We start from the raw sequence: 20,717 nt of genomic DNA, 5'->3' as shown, positions 1-20,717 counted from the left end.
TCACCTCATCCTCACCCCTCTTTTTTTTTTAAAGAGGAGGAGCTCATGTCCTAGATTTCATTTCTAGATCACTGTGATAGAAAAAGGGACACCAACACGCTTATAAGCTTTGTGTCGGATCTTTCTTGTCATTGCTCCATAAAGCATTTAAAGAAAATCTTGTTTTGTCTACCAGTTTTATTATACGCTTATATAAAGTGACTATATGAAATAGCAGCAGGAGGAAGCATTTAACTTACATCTTGATGAGGAAGCTTATTTTAAAACAGTTTGTGCCCCCACCTCTCCTTGTTGGCTCTACGCTGATCTGGTCATCTGTGTCTGTGTGCGGTCTTTATGTGGCATCGGGCTGCTTATAGCTACCGAAAGACAGCGCTCTGTGAAATCACCAAGGACATGGGCATCCTGCGTAGCAACCAGAGGATGAGAGGGAGCAATCAGAGACGGGGGTGAACAGGGCTGTCATGTTGAATTAAACGGAGAACTGTACAACCCCGCAGAGGAAGATTACCCCTGGGCCGGGCACTAATGGAAGACTTGTCAGACTATCCTTCTCTCTTCTTCTTCAGGGCTCGCCTTTTTTTTATTATTATTACATCCTCCCTCTCAATCTTTCTAATATCTCACAAAATCCTTTTTGTTCACTTAATGTCCTTCCTGTCTTATTTGGCCAACTTGTACTCGCCTCCTTAATATCACTAGGTGCCTTCTGCTCTCTTAATCCCTGAGGCAAGGCCAAGGAAGAAAGAATAGGAAAAATTAAAAGTTTCTTTGAGGGCAGAAGTCAGGCTTGTACTCCTCATATGTCCTCTACTCCTGTATCCTTCCCTCGATCTTGTCTCTCCTGTCGTCTGGGTGAGATGGAGAGTTGGACTTCAGTGGCAAGAGCCTTTGGTGCTCTCGGTGCCCAATTACGCTGCAGATCACAGGAATGGATGTGCTGGCATCTGTGCGTTTAGCAACTCGGGCACGGACCACACACACACACACTCACACAAACACACACGATCCCAGTAGAGGTATAAGCTTGCAGATTAACTGCTCTGCCTGTCTGAGAATGAGTGGGACTGCAGCTCCCATTAATTCTTGCTTTGAGAACAGATCTGGGACCTTCTGAATCGGTGTGTGTGAGTGTGTTTTCTTTGTGAATAGGATGTGTGTGTATGAGAAGAGTTTCTGGAGTCATGTAAAATGAACCAGCCATGGTCCCAGCCCAGCAGAAATACACACACACACACACACACACACACACGTACCACTTCTCTGCCCGGTGGGCCATTCATTGTGAGCCCTTAGCTCCTTTTTATGCAGGCAGATGATGAACAGTCTGACTGACATGCCTGTCCATGGACTCTGGCATATATTGACACTCACTGGCAACAATGGCTTCACACACACACACCTTAGGGCTACCTTTGCTGATTTGTACAGACCCACACTGACCTGAACAGTGCTTGAACTCGCACACTCACTTGTCAGCGGCTTCCCTCTAAGATTTATTTTGACAAGTAGGGCTCTAAGACGGCACAGCTGACTGCTGGAGCTGCTTTGTTTGTTTTTTTTCCATGCTGAATCACTGGTGGGTGAGGCAACATACAAACATACACACACTGTGCTTTTCCTGGCACTGTGAATGGAGAGCTGTCACTTTCTCCACCAGCCCTGTCACAGCTAGTCAAAAAAGGTGTTGGGAGAAGATAAAGACGGAGGAGGGAAGGACGAATGCTTTGTGGAAGGAATATTTTGTCGTGACAAGTTTTGATGCCTTTTCTCGCATTTCAAGGTCACTGCATTGCAGTTGTGAAGTAAAACACTTGCCTTAGGTTGGCATAAGAATAGTAAACACTTAACCCGACTGTTGAAGTTGAAAAAGAGAAACGCTCAGTATTCTGACAGTGAGTTTGTTTTTGTAGACGATCCCTGTAAATCCACACCATCCCCTTGTCTCTGTCTTTTTCCTTTATACCCAGTAAACTAGGACATGTGGGACCTTTGTTTTTACCGTATGAGAAGAAAGGAAATGAAGGTGACTGTGAGGGCAGCTCTCATTCTCCTTTTGTCTAGACATTAAATCAGAAAGCAGACATATGACATCAGAAGGACATCATTTTCATAACTTTTTATCCTTGCTTTTTAATGTTCACCCCCACGCATCTCTTCCCACCACATGTCTTTTTCTCTGTCTCCCCTCCCCTGTGTTTTATTGTTGTTGCTCATAAATTTAACAACATGGAATATATTCACTGTGAACCTGAGTGTTTTTCCATTCATAAATTCACCCCTCCATGTCTCCTTTCTTGCACAGCCCTATCTGAAGAGCTGGTCCCAGGACCTCGGTGTCCCCATCCTGTCAGTGGACTACTCACTGGCCCCTGAGGCCCCCTTCCCAAGGGCCCTGGAGGAGTGTTTCTACGCCTACTGCTGGGCTCTAAGGAACCACCACCTGCTAGGTACACACACATCACATAGCATTGTTTATCGGAGTGGTGGCTTTTTTATCTCCCTTCTACATTTTCTGTTTACTTTTTCAAGTAATGGAAAAAGTATAAGCAGTTAAAATGCTAAATACATTAGGCAAGTAAAAGAAAGTTGGTTTATTAGAATTAATGAGCAGGCACAACAAACGGGGTAACACTCATCCTTTCAGAGTGAGAGTGTCCTGATGACTGCATCTGTGCATCCTCAGCTACATTTACCAATTCCCTGTACCTCTCCAGAGGATTCATTCATCACTTTGAAAGTAATCATGCTGCAGCACCATGTCTTGCACTCTACCCGTTGTTCTGCAATATCACACAAATTGTAATGCTCAATATTCAGGCAGACAGCAAAAGACATCTGGTCGGTTTGGGGTACACCCGACCGCTGAAGTACGCTGTGTCAAATTAACAGTGATCGCAGTGCAATATGTTTGTGTTGTAGTACAAGAAGACAATATCACGGCCACAAGGCAGACAGCGAGAACAACCCCTCAAAGCAGCCACATATTCAGCAGTGTTATGGTGGAGAAATGAGATCCTGTTTCTGAATGTGTGTCGCACTGCTTTTTCTTTAACCACAGTGGGTTTCTCGTAGTCGCAGAAAAAGATTTTTATGCCTCCATGCTGGCGACAGCCACGGCCGGAGGCGTTATATTTTTGGGTCGTCTGCCCGTCTGTCCGTCCCATTATCACGAACGCGATATCTCAGGAACGCCTTGAGGGAATTTCATTACATCTGGCACAAACATCCACTTGGACTCAAGGATGAACTGATTAGATTTTGGTAGTCAAAGGTCAAGGTCACTGTGACCTCATAAAACATCTTTTTGGCCATTCACACAAATGTCTAACAGGATACAATTATGAAGTGATAATATTTTGGACAGTCATGGATGTAAATCTAGCTTTGTCTCCTATTATTTTGTGTTCCATTTTTGTGTTTCCCCATTGTTTTATTTTGTGTTTCTTTCCTTCTTTTTCTTCACCCCCATCCTCGCCGTCCTATTTTTATCTCTCCAGGCTGGACCGGAGAGAAAGTGTGTCTGGCTGGTGACAGTGCGGGAGGCAACTTGTGTGTGACGACTACGATGCGCGCTGCTGCCTTTGGTGTGCGAATGCCAGATGGCATCGTGGCAGTCTACCCGGCTACCCTGCTGACTGCCTACGCATCGCCCTCCCGTCTGCTAACGCTTATGGATCCCCTGCTGCCGCTCAGTGTGCTCTCCAGGTGTCTCAGTGCCTACGCAGGTAGGGGTGGTTGTGTGTGTTTTTAAAATAAGTAAAGTCAGGATACTTTTCTTTATCTGGTTGAGTTGAGAAATACATTTATATATATATATATAGAGAGATTTTTTTAAATTTCTTACTTTCAAGCACCTCTGTCTGCTGCTCAAAATCAAACATACTCTTAACATAATGGTCTGTAGTTGTAGGTTTTTTAACAATAACGATACTGACAACTACTTGTGTATCCTAAATGATTAGGTTATTAAGTTAAGATGTTGTTTTTCTTTGCAAGGCTGGAACAGATATTGTCATTATCAATTAATATATTCTATTCCATTTGATTAACTAATATAACAATTTATTTAAAAAAAGCCCAAAGTTATGTCTTCAAATTACTTAACAAGTCTGACCAGCAGCTAAAACACAAAGTATCAGTGCTCAGTTTATGATATGAAAAAACAAGCAGTATTGATTTATTAGCAAAATTGAAATAGATTTTGTGTCAATTCAACTAATGTCGGCACTCTCAATCTTTTTAGTTTTAGGACAGTAATAATGATCATATTAATCATTTTGCTCTCATCTGGGATCTCACTGTTGTCTCAATTCCTTATGTAGTACACAATGTGTATAATGTAAAAAAATTGTAATAATAAATCTTTATGGATTTTATTCTAGCCGTGTTGTATTGTGTCTCAAAAACCGTCACAAACAACAACAACAACTCAACTTATTAGCATATAGATTGTTTTTCATGTGTTGTCATTAATGCATGTAAGAAGAAGCCGGAGAAACTCTTACTTGTCTTTTGATAAATTGTTGTCTCACAAGAAAAGGAGGACTGTAATTGGCCAACTATGCCAAATAACTAAACTAAAACACTAATCATTTTCTCCTTCTGTCATCACTATGTTTTGCTGTGAACAAACTCTGTCAGTGGTTTTCTTTACTCTACTATTATACCTTTCCTATTATTGATTTTCCATCTTCTCTGTTGTTACTCATTCATGCTTATTCAAGAATAACAAAAACACTTTAATCTCTCTCGTACATCTATTTTTTTTTCCTACTAAGCCTTCCTCCGTGTCTCCTCCTCCAGGCAATGAGCCGCAGACGGAGACGCAGGTAGAGAAAGTGAGCACGCTGAGCCTGGTGAGGAGAGACACGGCTTTGCTGCTCAGAGATTTCCGACAGGGAGCCTCCAACTGGATCCACTCTCTGCTGGATTCCAACAGAGCCCCCGCCTCCCCCAGCCCAGCTGCAGAGGCGCCACCAGGAGCCACTGGTATACCACCGACTGTCACTGTGTGTGCGGGTGTGTTTGTGTGTGCATGTGCAGTCAGGTGGGAGTGAATGTGTTTTTGCTTGGCAGCTACTGCTTTCAAAGTTTTCTATAGACGCAATCTGCTCGTGTCTTTGATCACATCTATCTGCTGAAAGTACAGAGGCCCGTACTATGAAGCGAGTTCAACATACCCAGGGTATGTTCTCATTATCTGGCTAAACTAACACTAACAACTGCGATAAACTGTCCTATAAGGGTTGTTATCAACCCAGAGTTTCCCAATCTGGCTATGACCGCGTTCACATAAAAGGGGTAGTGTTTGCAGTATATGACCAATCACAAACATGGACAAGTTTACTGTCAGCAGAACGGCATATTTTCCAAATGAAGAGCAAACTATAATATTAGACAAAAAGGAAGAAGTTACACACATAATCCAGACTAAAATTAACACCGTTGCAGCTGCCAAATGCAAGAAGGACAGCTGGCAAAAAATTGCAGACTGTGCGAATGTGTAAATTAACAGATTTATAATATCCCTGCCTCATCTCGAGCACGAGTAGCTCTGACTATAATTACATTGTGTATTCTGTAAAATTAATATGTTGCTTATAGAATAGAAGACTAGAACATACTAGATCTTCCCTTTAGGGAGATTGTGGTGTGTATGACACATTTGAGCTTCTTTCAGTTGCCTCCCCCGCGTTTTTTATTTTTTGCCAGCTGTGTTGCTTTTAGCCTGGATTATGACTTTAACTTCTTCGTCTGTGCACCGAGCTGATCGGTCAGTAGGCGGTTCTTTTATACGAGTTGATCTGTTATCTCAAACCTAACCTGTGGAGCAGGTTAGCTGTTCAGCACAAGTTACCATGGCGATCTACCCGGGTAAGAAGTGAACCACCGTCGTAGGACTGAAAACCCAAGGTTAAACCTGAAGTTACCTCGCTAACCCCAAATCCTGCTTCGTAGTACAGGCATCTGATCAGAACTCTGTGTGTGTTTGTGTGCGTGTACCGCCCACGTTTTCAGCGTCTTCATTAAGCCAATTATGAGCGCAACAACACCAACTGCCCCCAAGTTCATTTACAGCCCATATGGAGGAGGTTATTGAGATGGATCCCCTTTATTCAGCATTCAACTAATCAGTTATTGCTTTATCCCACCTTGTTGCGTAACACTCCTGTAGCCCATTCATATCAATTCACCTCTTTGGAGCAGCAGGGCTTTGACAGTAATTGTTAATTGCAGCCACCGTAAAATCCGGTGGCGAATGGTAATTTCCCTGGTGTCCCCTTAGCTAGGTGACACCCCCCACAGCTGCAAGCCCAAACTAATGATAATGTCATTGGTGGGTGTATATTATTAAAAGGGCATCATGGTGCTGAGATGGTTCATTATTAAAGAGATGGTAGCGCTTTGTGGAGACACCAGCCATGACGACTCGTACAGCTGTGTTTTGACGGCGCGGGGCGGGCGGATGATATCACCATGACAGCACTATTTGAATTTCCTCCACCCACTTCCCCTCTCTTCTTCCTGATATATCCCAATTAGCATTTTAGGCTTTTAACTGTTGGCTGTCAACCAGAGGACATATGATAAGTGGAGACGGTAGAATAAGCGAAAGTGATTGTGTACTACTATTTGTGTATTTTGTCCTGTCCTCCAGCTGCTATTGACCCTGAGTCTGTATCCTTTACACATGTTTTTTATTCTAATAACTTATTTTGTATTGTATGTCTCAAACCTTTTGGGGTTTTTTGTTGCCAAATGTTTCATTCATCCCTCTATTTCCCCCTCTCTCCATCTCGTCTCTTAGACACAGTGAGGAAGAGCATTTCAGAGGCGTCCTTCTCTTCTCCTCACGCCGACCCCCCTGTAGCCTCAGAGACCTCCGAGTTCCCGTCCAGGAAATTATCTGTGAAGAGCCAGACATGCCAGGACTTGGGATCCCACACCAATTCCACTTCTCACAGCGCACCGCTGCTCTCTGAGCGCACTGTACGTCACGCTTGAACATGTTTACATTGAGATTAGCATGCTCTCAGTTGATTATCCAGACAAAGTTAACAGCGTTAAATTGCTGAGGGATGTTGCTTCAAAGAAGACTTGGCTGTTAGTTGTGGGAATTTAACCTGTGATGATGGAAAGGTCTGTATTTTAATAATAATTGCACCATTGCATTGAAGAGAAAACGCACCAGCCTCACACCTTATCAGGTTATCTCTGCTTTCATACAGCTTGCATTGAAACGATCCAGCATACAGCTGTAGCCTTTTAAAGAGGCTGAACAGTTTATCAGCATGGAGGTATTTTGGCCCTCTGTCATACATTGTTGTACACCCTGCAGTGATGTGCATGTTTCATCTCAGTGAACTCAGCTGAGATTACCCATCACCCATGCCTCATAAACAGATTTGGCTATAAAATGCTGACTGAATATCAAAGCTTTTTGGTTGCGCGGGTACCAGCAAGGTATTGCAGATTATCCTCGCATGTATTTTCACACAAGCAGACTGGATTAGTGGTTGGCTTGGGGGGGAAAATGGCAAGCAGGGGTGACGCAAGATTTTAAATATGCTTTTCCTCCTTGAAATGGGGATTGTTCAGCCAAGACTCTCAGGCACCGAGCCAAGGTTTTTTAGAAGATTCTCACAAGGACAAAGTGCTGTGTGTGTATTTGTTATCAAGTTTGCCTGTCTAATATTTTATGCCGTTCTTGTTTCCTTGACATTACCTTCTCCCTGCTGTCTAACCTCACCTGAATTATTTTGTGTCTCTTCTGTTGTGTAGCCAGAAGATGTGCATTTCTTCCTCTCCAAGGATCCAGATCCCTCCATTTGCAGGGACTTTTCTTCAGTGGCCATACCACCCCCTGCTGGAGAGGAGGGATCAGAGCTGGGGCACCGTAGGGAGTTCCCCCTGGGGTTTGAGCCACTGCGCTCAGAGCAGCTAGCTGAGATGAGGGTGGATACCTCTCCAGTGGTCAAGGATCCGTTCTGCTCTCCTCTGCTTGCTCCTGATAGCATGCTGAAAGGGATGCCACCTGTACACATAGTGGTAAGATGAAGCAGCAGTTGGATTGATTGACAGGATGATGAAGCTTTACTCTACTTAAAGGGTAAGTAGAGGGTATTTTTTAACCTGGATCTTCCATGTTTTTGTGTCTAAGTGACTAAAGGGGACAACAGTTTTTGAAATTGGTCCAGTATTGAGGGAGAACGCTGCAACCGCCAACCGCTAAACTGGCTGTAATGTAATCATTTGGGGCAACCTTGTATCGTTAGTTTACGTCCACTAAAAGTGCTTGTTTTTGCCACTGACAGTTTCAGATTGTTACTATAAGTGTCTGACAACATTATGGAAAGGACCCTACAGAGGAATGAAACATTTTTCTTACCTTTCGCTTGATCCGGTCTGTTTGTTATTGTGTGTCTCGCTCGGAGAAGTCTCGTTCTGAGATCTCGCGTTGCTTCTACATTGTCGAGTTCATCTAAATATTCAGCCACGACATTGAAAATCTTTTAGATAACACTAAGCTACGCTTTCTGTACTCCAAGACAACAAACTCTGACAACACCGGTGTCTCGTGGCACTCTTCTCTCCAACTGTCTCTCGCGTTTCCACCGTTGTCTTCCGGCAACAAACAGGAACCTGAAAGGTAAGAAAAACATTTAATTTCTCTGTAAGGTCTTTTCCGTAATGTCAGACACTTATAACAACAATCTGAGCCTCCGTGGCAAAAAGAAGCACTTAGTGAACGTTAATTGACGGTACCAGGTTGCCCCAAGCGTTTACATTACAACCCGTTTAGCGGCTGACAGCTGCAGCGTTCTTCCTCAAAACTAGACCAATTTAAAAAATGTCCCCATTAGTCACTTAGACACAAAAACATGGAAAATAGGATCCAGGTTGAAAAATACCAAAGTTACCCTTTAACTCTAACGTAGGGGTATTGGGAATTGAGTGCATTAAAGAGTGTTTGAGTCCTTGCAACTGTCTGCATTTGGTTGCATGTATGATCTTCTATGAGAAAGTTCCTACGTTTTGTCAACAAGTGAAACAGATATGATATTGTTGGAGCATGCAGGAGCACACCAGGGTTTTTGATTGTTTGTTTGTGATGGTGAAGAGAAGGGAGGAGCAGAGAGGTAAAACAAGGCAGCCTCAAAATGTCAAAAGCTACATTACCGAGGACTGTACACTGCTTACACTGTTGCATCGGAGTGAGGTGGAGTGTGATGATGGGAGAGATGGGGAGGTTGAGGCTGCTCTCTCATGTGAGAAAGGTGTTAATGTGAAAATGAAGAAATTGGAACTGGTTTTAAAGTGGCTAGAGTGAGTCAGCGAGAGTGTAAAGAAAGCAGGGACAAAAGAGACCAGGATGCTTGGCTTCCTTTTCTTCATCCCTTAATTAAGATTCTTGACATGTCTGAAGGGAACCCTAATTTGCTTTTCACCTCCCCTTTCCCTCCCTCTTGCTGCTTCTCTCTCTCCCCTCTCTCAGGCTTGTGCATTAGACCCCATGCTGGATGACTCTGTGATGTTTGCCAAGCGTTTGAGGAGCATAGGCCAGCCTGTCACTCTGTGCGTGGTGGACGACCTCCCCCACGGCTTCCTCAGCCTATCGCAGCTCTGCAGGGAGACGAAGGAGGCCGCCGACATCTGCGTTGAGAGAATTCGCGCCGTCTTCACCCAGAAGGACACACCCCCGGAGCCGCGCAAGCACCGCAAGCTGGAACGGACCGATAGGGGTGTGTCGGCTTCTTCTGGGGAAGCCGGTTCTCCCTTTGTCAGCCCCACTGAGGGAGGGGAGCTAGCTGCTAAAATTGCTGGTGGGGAGGGCTTAGTTGCTGTGGCAGCCCAGAACAACACTGACGCTGTTGGTGTTGGACCTTAAATAAGATTCGATTAAAAAAAAAAAAGGAGGACTGCAGTACACCCGAGGAGTGAAGGGAGAAAGAGTAGATGAAAGTCAGACAAATTTAGGCAGTGAGATGCCTGAAAGGGAGAGAGAAGGTATCCTGAGAAAGTGGGAGAGGGGCAGTCTTGCTCAGTTTCTGAGAAGCAAAAAAAATAGAGGAGGAGCACTGAAATAAAACTTCCTCAGCTTTACAATTCTTGCCACTTGTTTGTGCACCACCATGCACTGACGCAAATCTGGCAGACAAAATGAACACACCCACAAAAGACAGCCAGAATAAAATGGTGATTTACCAGCTACTTAGATCGAAGACCAGCACTCACCCACACATGCAGCACACATACTTAACAGAGTCGCCATTGGGCAGCGGAGGCTTGGACATAAAGCAGCGCAGAAGATACTTAAGACGAGGCCTGAATGGGTGATTCATCCAGGCCGAGGCAGTCATTTGAGGCCCTAATCAGATAGTGGTAGACACACTATATGCTTCTGTACAGAGTCATCCCCATCAAAATGGCCACTTGTCCTTTAGGGAGCCGCTCTAAATCACACTTAATAACTCTACGTTGTGTTCTCCATTACGCCTGTTTGGCAGTCAATACGGCTCACTCTGGATAGTAACTCTGTTGACTCGCTTCCTAAATAGAATTACAACGCTAAAACAGAACCGACTGAACGTCTCTAAACTGGATGAATAGAGATTCTGTCACAGTTTTCAATCATATTATAAACTATATGCAGTAGTATTACTTTTGTTATTTATATTTACCTTTTTTCTATTGCTGTATTTTAATCATTACAGGTTTGTTTGCTGATTTGTACACCATATTGTTTGTTTAATGTAATCGTTGTGCTGTTTATTCCACATTTTTTGAATGTGCTCAATATTTACCTCTGCTTCTTTGGCACAGCTGCTCTGACACCCCCGGCCTTACCCATTAAACCCCTCTCAGTAATGCATACTGATAGGATAGAGTAAAAGTAGAATTTTACACAGGGACACAGGTGCCCTATCTAGATGCTGCTTGCGGTGCTGATATTACAAATGCAAAGATTGCATTTTATTAATAGCTACGGTTAAATTCGTGCAGAACAATCGCAGCTCTCAGATGTCTGAAAGAGGCTAAATGTTTAAATTGTTATTATTTCAACTCTGGAAACAATTGCTCGACATTCTCCTTCTGCAGATCTAGAGTAAGAGAAAACTGGGCAGCAAAAAGCCCCACGGCTATCAATACACATTTTAAACTCCACTGCACTCATTTCCTCTCAGGTCGTCCCCGTTCCTCGCCAGGCGTTATTGCTCACTACTCTTCTGCACAGTATGCAGCGTGTCAAAGTACCACTTCTCTTGAGTCTGGGGATTTCCTGCGTGACAATCTGTTTCTACAAATCAGAGGCTTTTAGGCAAAATTGGAGGACCCTGACCAAGAAAAGAGATGGCAGGAGTGCTGTGTAAAAGCTGGTGGACCAGATGTTTTTGCTCCCCACCATCACATTTGGCTTTGTTTTCAGTAACCTGAAGGCACTCCTCTGAGCGAGCTGCCACCAAAGCACTTTGAAGAACACAGAAATGTCCTTCGGAGGGTCAGTCCCTCCATCAGGTCCAACTAAATATAGACGCCAACAATGCTGGCACTGTCCTGCCCTTGCCTGGTAACAGGGCTAAGGTTGCCAGGTCTGTAGAGAAGGATGCTGCTGTGTGATGAATAGGATTTAGCTGAAGCTCCGAGTGCAAAATCCTCCCCTCCGTAGAAGAGCAGGATTTTCAGCAGCAAAGTCATGCTACAGGATTAGACCATGCTCAGTTCTGTCAGCTCCGAGTGCTTACCGCAATATTTTTAGGCAGATTGATGGAGAGAACCAGGGCCGTGAAGAGGAAGAAAGTAATACACTCATCCTCTCTAAGATACTGGGCTGAAGTTTGTACTTGCTTTACTAGCCGCTGTTTATGCTCACTCCGCACTTTTGCAGCAGTTTGTCGATCCGTGCAAGCGTATTTTAAGCTTGTATGACACCTGTTTTTTTTTCTTTGCTTGGTGCCTGTATGTGTGGCTCTATGTGTGGAGTCTGCATGTACACATTCACGTGATCACACTGATGTGTGAGAAAACATGAGCTCACACGCGAACGCGTCCTCTTTGTTTGTGTCGTGTGTTCACCTAAAGATGGGAATGGCACTTTACAGTCAAGAGACTATTCATAGTATTAATCTGTCGTTGAGAGCAACCTCAAGCTACCATCGTTTTTTGTCTGTGACATACATCGACTTGACTTGAATACCCAGCAGGGTTGATTGGTCGTTGGCACTTTGTTTTATTAACTAAAATATGTGGGCTTCTAGAAAACTTTAAAAAAAAAAAAAGTGTCAAATTCCCCCTCTTGCTGTTTATTGACCTCCATATGCCTCTTACCCTTGATGACCACTCATGCATCAGGCTAACCTGAATGCAGGTGATGTACCAGAGAGCCCATCTGGTGTTTTGGACAAATACGTTTGCAGCGATACCTTTTAGTTTTCCCAATTCCTGGCACTTTTGTTTATATGCTTCCTGCAGCTTAGAGCTGAAATGTTTTATTCAGTATTGTTCCAATTAGTGTCGCTGCTTCATTAGAGTCTAATTGTTGATCTCACAGACCAACTTTATTCTCACAAATTGTCCTTGTGAGTACAAATAGTTGCAGTAGATCAGTTAATGCTGCTTTTTTTTTTTTGTCTTTTTGCTTGTTCAATTATCAGGTTGTACAGCATACCTCCACAGTTTTATTCTTCAAAAGCTCTTCTCACTTGAGATTTCCTTTAGCCCCGGGCTGATTTCGTTGAAGTGCAATGCAAAGTGCAATGCTGCTACAAACGTGAGCTAGCTGCTTCAACAACATTTACAGTAAAGCTATGCAGTTACACATCATGTTTTCACAGTCCGTTTCCTCAGAGGCAGAAATGCTGTGATGCCGTTTATTGTTGTGCAATGCGTTTGAACCTCCTCAAGGTTGGATTTCATAGTTGGCAACCTATATACAACAACACTCGTTTAAAACTTACTGGAAACCTCATTCTTTCACATTTGCATCAATGCGTTGATGCGACTGACCTCAACCACTTCTGTTTACTGATGAGAAATACTAACTTGATCAGTCAGTTAGATATCCTAAAAACAGAACCAAAGACTGCAGCCAGAGTCTTGCAACAGATGTGCTGTTCTTGCTGTTTAGTGTTTGCTGTTTACTGGTATTGAAAATGCAGGTGCTAGTTCAGTGCCATAGCCTGTCGGCGCTCCATATGCTAATTGCTCCGCACTGTAAAATGTAAATCTGATTTAGAAAATGATTAGCCTTTAAAAAACAAACAAAAAAACAAAACAAGCCATAGACTGGAAACAAAGCTGTTTTAAGTTAACTTGTTTTTTACTTTTTTAATTTTCTTTTATTCAAAACACCACAAGTGCAAACCTGTGAATAAAAAAAGAATGTGTATTAAACATTATATGATTCATGTAGATATTTTTACTTTGTGATTTGTTAATCAGATTGATTACAGAATGACTGATTTGACTGCATTTTCTTTGTAGGTTTCATACTACAGAGTTGTGTCTTGATACGCCGCGAGCAGGCTGGTTTCTTCCTTTGTTGATTTTTATCTAAATAAATAAATAAATATATTCTCCCATGAACCTGCTGATGTGTTCATGAATCAACCTTTTCTTTCCATTGATCATACTAAAGGTTAACTAAAAGTCACAAAGAATAAGAAACGGAGATTCTAATTCAATCTAGCTGGCCAGATATTCTTGGCATCTCTGATGGCTTTTTTATGTACTAGTGAATACCAAAAACTCTTCAATTGAATTTGACCTAAATCTTGATTAAGTCAGGACTTGGGGAAAGGTCAATTACAAGGTTGACCTTTTGTTAAACGTATGAAGTGTCAGATCAAATCTAAAAAAAATACATAGAAATACAGATATGATATTCATGTATCATTTTTCTACACAGAGATGGAAAGTAATAAGTATAGTTTTGAACTACTTTTATTTCCATTTTATTTTATACTTCTACACCACTGCATTGCTGAGGAAAATATTATACTCTTCACTCCTCTACTTTAATGCAACAGCTAAAGATTTAACATATGAAACATATGATCTTATGTATGCAAATATAATGCTTTTGTATTGATTAAACAGCCCAACGGTATATGAATTGGTTACAAAATGAATATGTATACAGTATAGTATATGTAATAAACAGTTGTGGAGGAAGGACTCTGAACCTTTACTTAAGTAAAAGTAGTAATAATACAGTGTAAAAATACTTTAGTAAAAGTACAAAAGTATCAGAATCAAAATATACTTTAACAATCAAAAGTAAAAGTACTTATTATTATACCGAATGGGCCATGTCAGAATAATATATTATATTATTGGATTAAAATTATTGCTGCATTACTCTATACATCACATTAATATTACAACTGGTTATGGTGTGGCAGATTTTAAAATACTTAACTGCTGGGCAGCTTAATCTACAATAATATATCATAATTTATTAGTTGATTCAGATTATTAATACAAAATATAAATCTGTAAAGTAACTAAAGCTGTCCGATAAATATAGTGCCGTAAAAAGTACAATATATACCTTTGAGATGTAGTTGAGTAGAAGAATAAAGTGGCAGAGAATGGAAACACTCAAGTAAAGTACAAGTACCTCAACATTTTACTTGAGTACAGTACTTGAGAAAATGTAGTTAGTTACATTACATCACTGGCAATGTATATGTTGTATATGTGGTAGAGTGGACATTCTGCATAATTCTGTTTAACTTCACAGTGTTACATTTTGCTAATAAGATGAAACTTTATTTATCCCGAGGGAAATTGCTGTGCAGCGGTTGCAATACAAAGTGGCAAAAGTGCAAATATGAAAGTCTAAGATAACAATACGGTGCAAATCCAAAATATATAACATATACAATGCCAAAATCAGGTGAAGACTACTGCTCCTCTGCCTGCCTGCCTTCACTCAGACACCGCGTGCGTTCTCGCTGTCTGGCTCCACCACTACATGTGCATGCGCGCTCGCTACACACTGCAGAAGAGTTAGTTTAGCTCTGAGAATATCTAGTGAATGTACAGTGGACGTTTGTGCAGAAATAAATGCTGCAGCTCCACCAGACCAACAGAGGTTTCCTGTGTCTTGTGAAGTGACGGGGCTCCGCAGCGAGAAACGGTATTGCCTCGGACCGGGTGCCGGTGTCTCACTGCGGGCGCAGTCGGGAAACATTATCGTTATCCTAGAAACACTAGGATCAGATCTAAATCATGTTCATGGAGAGACCTTGGTCTGGTCAGCTAACATTACTGCCAAGCAAGTGAAATATAGAGTGATATTGTGGTTTTGGCTGACGTGTGTCTCCTCACTGTGTTGAGCGATGCTTGTTCATGTCTATTTAGAGCGAGCACAAGCGCGAGCCCGACGCTGACTTTCGGTGACTTAACGGTCACAGGTGTCGCTGTTAACAAGCATTTCTGAAAGTTACAAATAGTCCCTTTTAAGATGTAAAAAATTAGAAAGTTTGTGACCCAGCAGCCATGTTGAGATGATGCCAAAGACATTCGGCCAACTGCAGGTTTAATTATAGGATCTAATTAGTAGCTTGCATGTTCCTCAGCTGTGTTTTTTGCACTTTTTTTTTTTTTATCAAAAAACATTTCTGACATTAAATGCATCAGTAACAATACAGCCGATCAGATCCTAGTTGATGCATCCTGCTGATTAGTGGTATTATATCATTTGGAGCCAGGAGGCCAGGCATCATCTGTCTCAGTGCTACTTCATTAGAGGTGTGTGACCTCTAATGAAAACATGATGGCAATCAGCGCAAAGCATTTTTAATGTGTGGACGTGTCGCATTCTCCAAAAAGCACGAGCGGAACCGGGAGCGCGCACACTCTGCAACCCCCCCACCCCAACACCACCACATGCATTGAAGGGGACCAGCACCAGCGTGAACGCGCACAGCTCCTCTCTCTCTCTCTCTCTCGCTCTCTTGTGTGCGCTCTGTGCACGAGCTTTGCGCGCAGCCGCCTCTCAGAGAGAGACAGGCTTCAGGGAGCACCGGAGAGAGCAGACGGAGCCGGAGACGGAGACGGAGCGACAGCGGGAGAAAGATGGAGGTGAGGGTCGGGGAGAGACTCCTGTGCCTTGCTGTGCTGTCCAGCGTCTTCTTCGTGGACTCAGTCGTCGGGAAATACGTCAAAGGCATCGTCAACACTAAAGAGGTGAGCAAAAGAGCTGTGTTTTTTTTTTTTTCTTCCTCTTTAATTAGTTGCGTCAATGACACCACCACCACCACCAACACCACCACGGTGTGCTGGACTGCTGCGTATCCGCACGCAGGTGTCTCTGTGGCGGACTGCTCCACACGGATACACCGAGAGGCTTACCACCAATTTACCACCAAGTTGCATTGGATATTTTTCCATGTCGCCATATGAAACTAGTGCGTGTCATCTGTGGATGCGTATATTTTTATTCTCATTGTGATATAGTCTTTGGCATATAGCCTCCAGTATAAGCAGCATATCCCACCAGACCACTGCTACTCATTACTCATCTTTAAGCCTGACTGTGTTGCCATTCTTCACATGTAAATGAGCAGTTTATGACGAGAGGAGCTGTTACAGGTGTGCGTCATATGGCTGCTGGCTGCTGGGTTTGTGGTGATCTTTGCATGAGAAACTGGACTCAGTCCAACCTTTTTTTTTTTTTTTTTTTAAAGTCTGTTTTTTAATACAGATCAGCATCGATATCATCATCATTGCCCTGACATGGATCTCTGAGTTAAACTGTGCAGCTGGAGCAGCAGTTTGTGATTCAGGAGGCTATATATACCACCTGCTGTTCCACATCCCTGCTTTGGATTCTCACGAGTTTGTGGATCAAGTTTGACATGCATGAGTAGTACAGTAAAGCTGTCTACCATTTTGTTGAGAGTTCAACAAGACAGGCGGCCACTATGCAGGCAATTTATCCTTTATTCTAACAACACTGGATGATGATGCCATGGTTTGTTTAGAGCATTACGGTGATTCTGTTGGGGAGTTCTGCAAAAAAACTGCGGTATAGAGCCTATTTATCTCTCTGAAACAACAGATGACTTATTTGACCTTTCAGTCTGGGAGGTCAACTGTGCCTGGAGATTCTAAAGAGGTAAAGAAAATTCATGTTTAACAAATATGCCACATAGATCACTGGTTCCCAACCTGGGGGGTACCCGACCCCCCACTAAGTACACTACTTGAGTAAATGTAGTTAGTTGCATTACATCACTGGCAATGTATGTATTGTATATGTGGTAAAGTGGATATTCTGCATAATTCTGTTTAACTTTTGATATATAATGTACATTTTGCTAATATTTCTGTATTCTTACTTTGGTAAAATTTTTAATGCAATTATACTTGTGAGTGTGTTACATTGTGCTAATAAGATGAAACTTTACTTATCCCGAGGGAAATTGCTGTGCAGCGGTTGCAATATAAAGTGGCAAAAGTGCAAATATGAAAGTCTAAGATAACAATACGGTGCAAATCCAAAATATATAACATATACAATGCCAAAATCAGGTGAAGACTACTTTTACTTAAAGCGGCAGTGTGTGGAAATGGAGCACTAAGGGTTGCCAAAGCTTCACGGAGGGTCGCCAGGCCTTCTTGCTTTAAAGTGTGTAAGACAACTTGTTTTAAAAGTATGCATTTGGCCAATATCTCAGCATTTCATTCATTTCTGTGAGGAAACTAAAATTAAACATTGTTTTTAAAGTTGGGATTATTTAAAGGGTCTTTATGTAAGAATCAGAAATTGCTTGTTAACAGCGACACCTGTGGCCGTTAAGTCAACGAAAGTCAACCTCCTGTTGCTTGCACTTGTGCTCGCTCTACATAGACATGAACGAGAATTGATCAACACAATGAGGCGACACACGTCAGCTAAAACCACAATATCACTCTATATTTCATCTGCTTGGCAGTAATGTTAGCTGACCAGACGAAGGTCTCTCCATGAATCGATGCTGATATTGTGTTTCCCTGCTTCAGCCTCCCGACCGCGGTCAGAAGGAACAGGGGAGACACTGGAGTTTTGGTCGGAGACGATAACATAACTAGCTCCGGTGCACAGTCTATTCACTCAACAGCAGGAAACCACACAGGAAACCTCTGTTGGTCTGGAGGAGCTGCAGCATTTTTTTCTGCACAAACTTCCACTGTACGTTCACTAGATATTCTCCGAGCTAAACTAACTCTTCTGCAGTGTGTAGTGTGCGCGCATGCACATGAGAGGTGGTGCGAGGTAGAGTGAGAACAAGCGCGGTGTGTGAGTGAAGGCAGGCAGGCAGGCAGGCAGGCAGGCTCCCGGGGCTGGAGCAGGATTAGTTGACACTGTTTTGCAGGACGGGCTTCACTAGATATAACTTTGTGGTTTTGGTGCTTCAGTGTAGTTTGTGTTGGAACAGCGTAGACACACGCGAGCAACATCGACCCGCAATGATTTATAAGAGTGTAAGTGTAAGAAATTACAAACAGTACCTTTTAAGATATAAACGGGATAAGGGCATGGTGAAGACCTGAACGTTGTGTTCACAGAGCCTTCCCTCTCTGCTAAACAACCTCGTCCTGCATTATAAAGGTACGCAGTTAAAACAACCAAAGAGCTAATAGAACAATGTTCAAGCGTCAGGGAGAAGAAAACACTGAATTTGTCAAAAAAAAACCATTAAAGCTTCAGTAGGCAGAATGTTTTTGGCATCATTGGGCAAAAATTCCATAATAACCTTTCAGCGTATTGTAATTCAAGTGTTCTGAGAGAAAACTAGACTTCTGCACCTCCTCATGGCTCTGTTTTCAGGGTTTAAAAAATCTAGCCCGTGACGGGAGACTTTGGCCAATCACAGGTCATTTCAAATCTTGCAGATGCTATTAGGAGCACCGGAGGACACAGAGGCATTTTTTTCTAATTATCTTTTCCTACCCACTGCAGCGTTAAGTATGTATGATTGTTGAAAATACATAATACAGAAGAATTTAATTAAAATAACAGGAAAATTCCTCACTGATGCAATATTCACAGGAAATAATCTGATAAAAATGAATTTAAATTGCTCATTTTACACAAACTTCCTGCAGTTATTGTGTTCACTATTTGGGTTAATTGAACAGTTTATCATTTGTTCTGTACTATTATTGATATGCATTGAATATAATATGAAATACCCATAAAATATGTCACTTAGTCAGGGGTCCTCAGTTTACTCAATGATAGAAAAGGGGTCCCTTAAGGAAAAAGGTTAGGAACCACTGACATGGATCATACAAACATAAGAAAGAATAGGTCACATATGATCCCAAAACAATTCCCCAGAGCCAAAGGTGACATGAAATCTCTCTTTGACAATTCAGTTTACAATGATATAAACCATAAAAAAGCTAAGTTATCGATTAGACAACAAATTGTTTCATCTTTAACATGAGCGCCCTCAGTTGATATCTCCAGTCGCCTACAACAGGGGAGAGGAAACTATGTTGTTACACTGTTCGGCTCTGGTCACAATGTGGAAGGTGCTGTTGCATAAATAGAGCAGAAGCATCTCTCCATTGAAGCACAGTAGGCTATAAATATTGTGCACTAACCACTCAGGTGTTTCATGTACCACAGATTTTCATGTGTTGCCAAAATGCGACTTGGCAGCAAAAAAAGTGTTGAAATACTTTGCTACTGAGCACCAGTATATCACCTTACGTGTGTATCGCCTTACTTGGCTCCCACCAAAAACTGAAGAACACAATCTATCAGACACCAGGCAGTTTGAGCCAACAAGCGTTAATTCTCACTCTAGCACGCTGACATGTTGTGCTCACAGCCTCTGAACTCTGACCACAGTAAATTTAAAAAATGCGCCGTGAACTGAGAGATTGAAGTCACCAGTTTGAAACCTCGGGATGACGACGGGGATCTGAATGGATAAATTGAAAAAGAGGCACTCATCCATCACCACTGTTGAGATGCCCTTGAACGCAGCGCCAAATCGGCACCTGCTCGTGTGGAGCTGCTCAGTGGCCGGCAATAGGTTGCACTGAGCAACTGCCAAGTGTGTGTGAGAGAGAGACAAGGAGGGCACCTACTTTTCTAGATAGATAGATAGATGTAGTTTATTGATTTCCCAAATTGGGAAATTGTGTTACAGCAGCTGTAGGAACAGCAAATACACATATCAACACTAGAGCTATATATATCTATAGAATATATTAGAATACACTTTAAATATACCAAACTACTACAACTAACATATCAAATATAAACATAGGATAACATACTGTATACATTAGCAAAGTGTGCAAATTTGTTGCGGTTTAAAAAAATTATAATTAAATGAGGTAGAATGAGAAAAAAGTCCTCTGCAGTAAATATATAGTTTTAGTCAGCCTGTTTGTTATGTAAGGCCACAAATAACATAATTTAATTTAACATTATTTACATAAATAATTAAATTGTGCGCTTAAACTACATTGTACTGTAGGCTGCAATTAACAATTATTTTCATTATCAAGTAATCTGATTATTTTGTCATTTAAAGCTGAAGTAGGCGAGATTGGAGCAAATATGATTAAAAAAAGTTATTTTTATAAAACGGTCGCTATATCGTGACAGTAGTAAATGAAACAGGTAACCTGAAAAAAATCATGTGCCTCTGTGTCCTCCGGTGCTCCTAACGGCATCTCTAAGATTTGACATACCGGAGGAA

At 42.1% G+C, this 20,717-nt stretch overlaps 2 protein-coding genes across 7 annotated transcripts in view; both read left to right on the top strand.

Annotated features, from left to right (window-relative positions):
* lipeb (lipase, hormone-sensitive b) overlaps positions 1–13,584 on the top strand; it is a 36,249-nt gene extending 22,665 nt beyond the window's left edge. For all 6 annotated transcript variants that reach the window (XM_074653144.1, XM_074653148.1, XM_074653143.1 and 3 more), the window contains 6 exons: positions 2,306–2,450; positions 3,501–3,728; positions 4,807–4,992; positions 6,812–6,993; positions 7,786–8,052; positions 9,500–13,584. In XM_074653144.1, the coding sequence (XP_074509245.1) occupies positions 2,306–2,450; positions 3,501–3,728; positions 4,807–4,992; positions 6,812–6,993; positions 7,786–8,052; positions 9,500–9,892 (1,401 nt within the window). In that variant the 3' untranslated portion in view covers positions 9,893–13,584. The remainder of the gene's footprint in view (positions 1–2,305; positions 2,451–3,500; positions 3,729–4,806; positions 4,993–6,811; positions 6,994–7,785; positions 8,053–9,499) is intronic.
* Positions 13,585–15,973: 2,389 nt separating this feature from the next.
* The window catches only part of tmem145 (transmembrane protein 145), a 50,523-nt gene continuing 45,779 nt past the window's right edge, over positions 15,974–20,717 (top strand). The window contains exon 1 of the mRNA XM_074654923.1: positions 15,974–16,197. Coding sequence (XP_074511024.1) covers positions 16,087–16,197 — 111 coding nt within the window. The 5' untranslated portion in view covers positions 15,974–16,086. The remainder of the gene's footprint in view (positions 16,198–20,717) is intronic.

The sequence above is a fragment of the Sebastes fasciatus genome, chromosome 12, assembly GCF_043250625.1.
Source record: "Sebastes fasciatus isolate fSebFas1 chromosome 12, fSebFas1.pri, whole genome shotgun sequence".
NCBI classification, from domain to species: Eukaryota; Metazoa; Chordata; class Actinopteri; order Perciformes; family Sebastidae; genus Sebastes; species Sebastes fasciatus.
The sequence above is the reverse complement of the archived record's forward strand: the minus strand, read 5'-3'. Positions and strand labels throughout refer to the sequence as shown.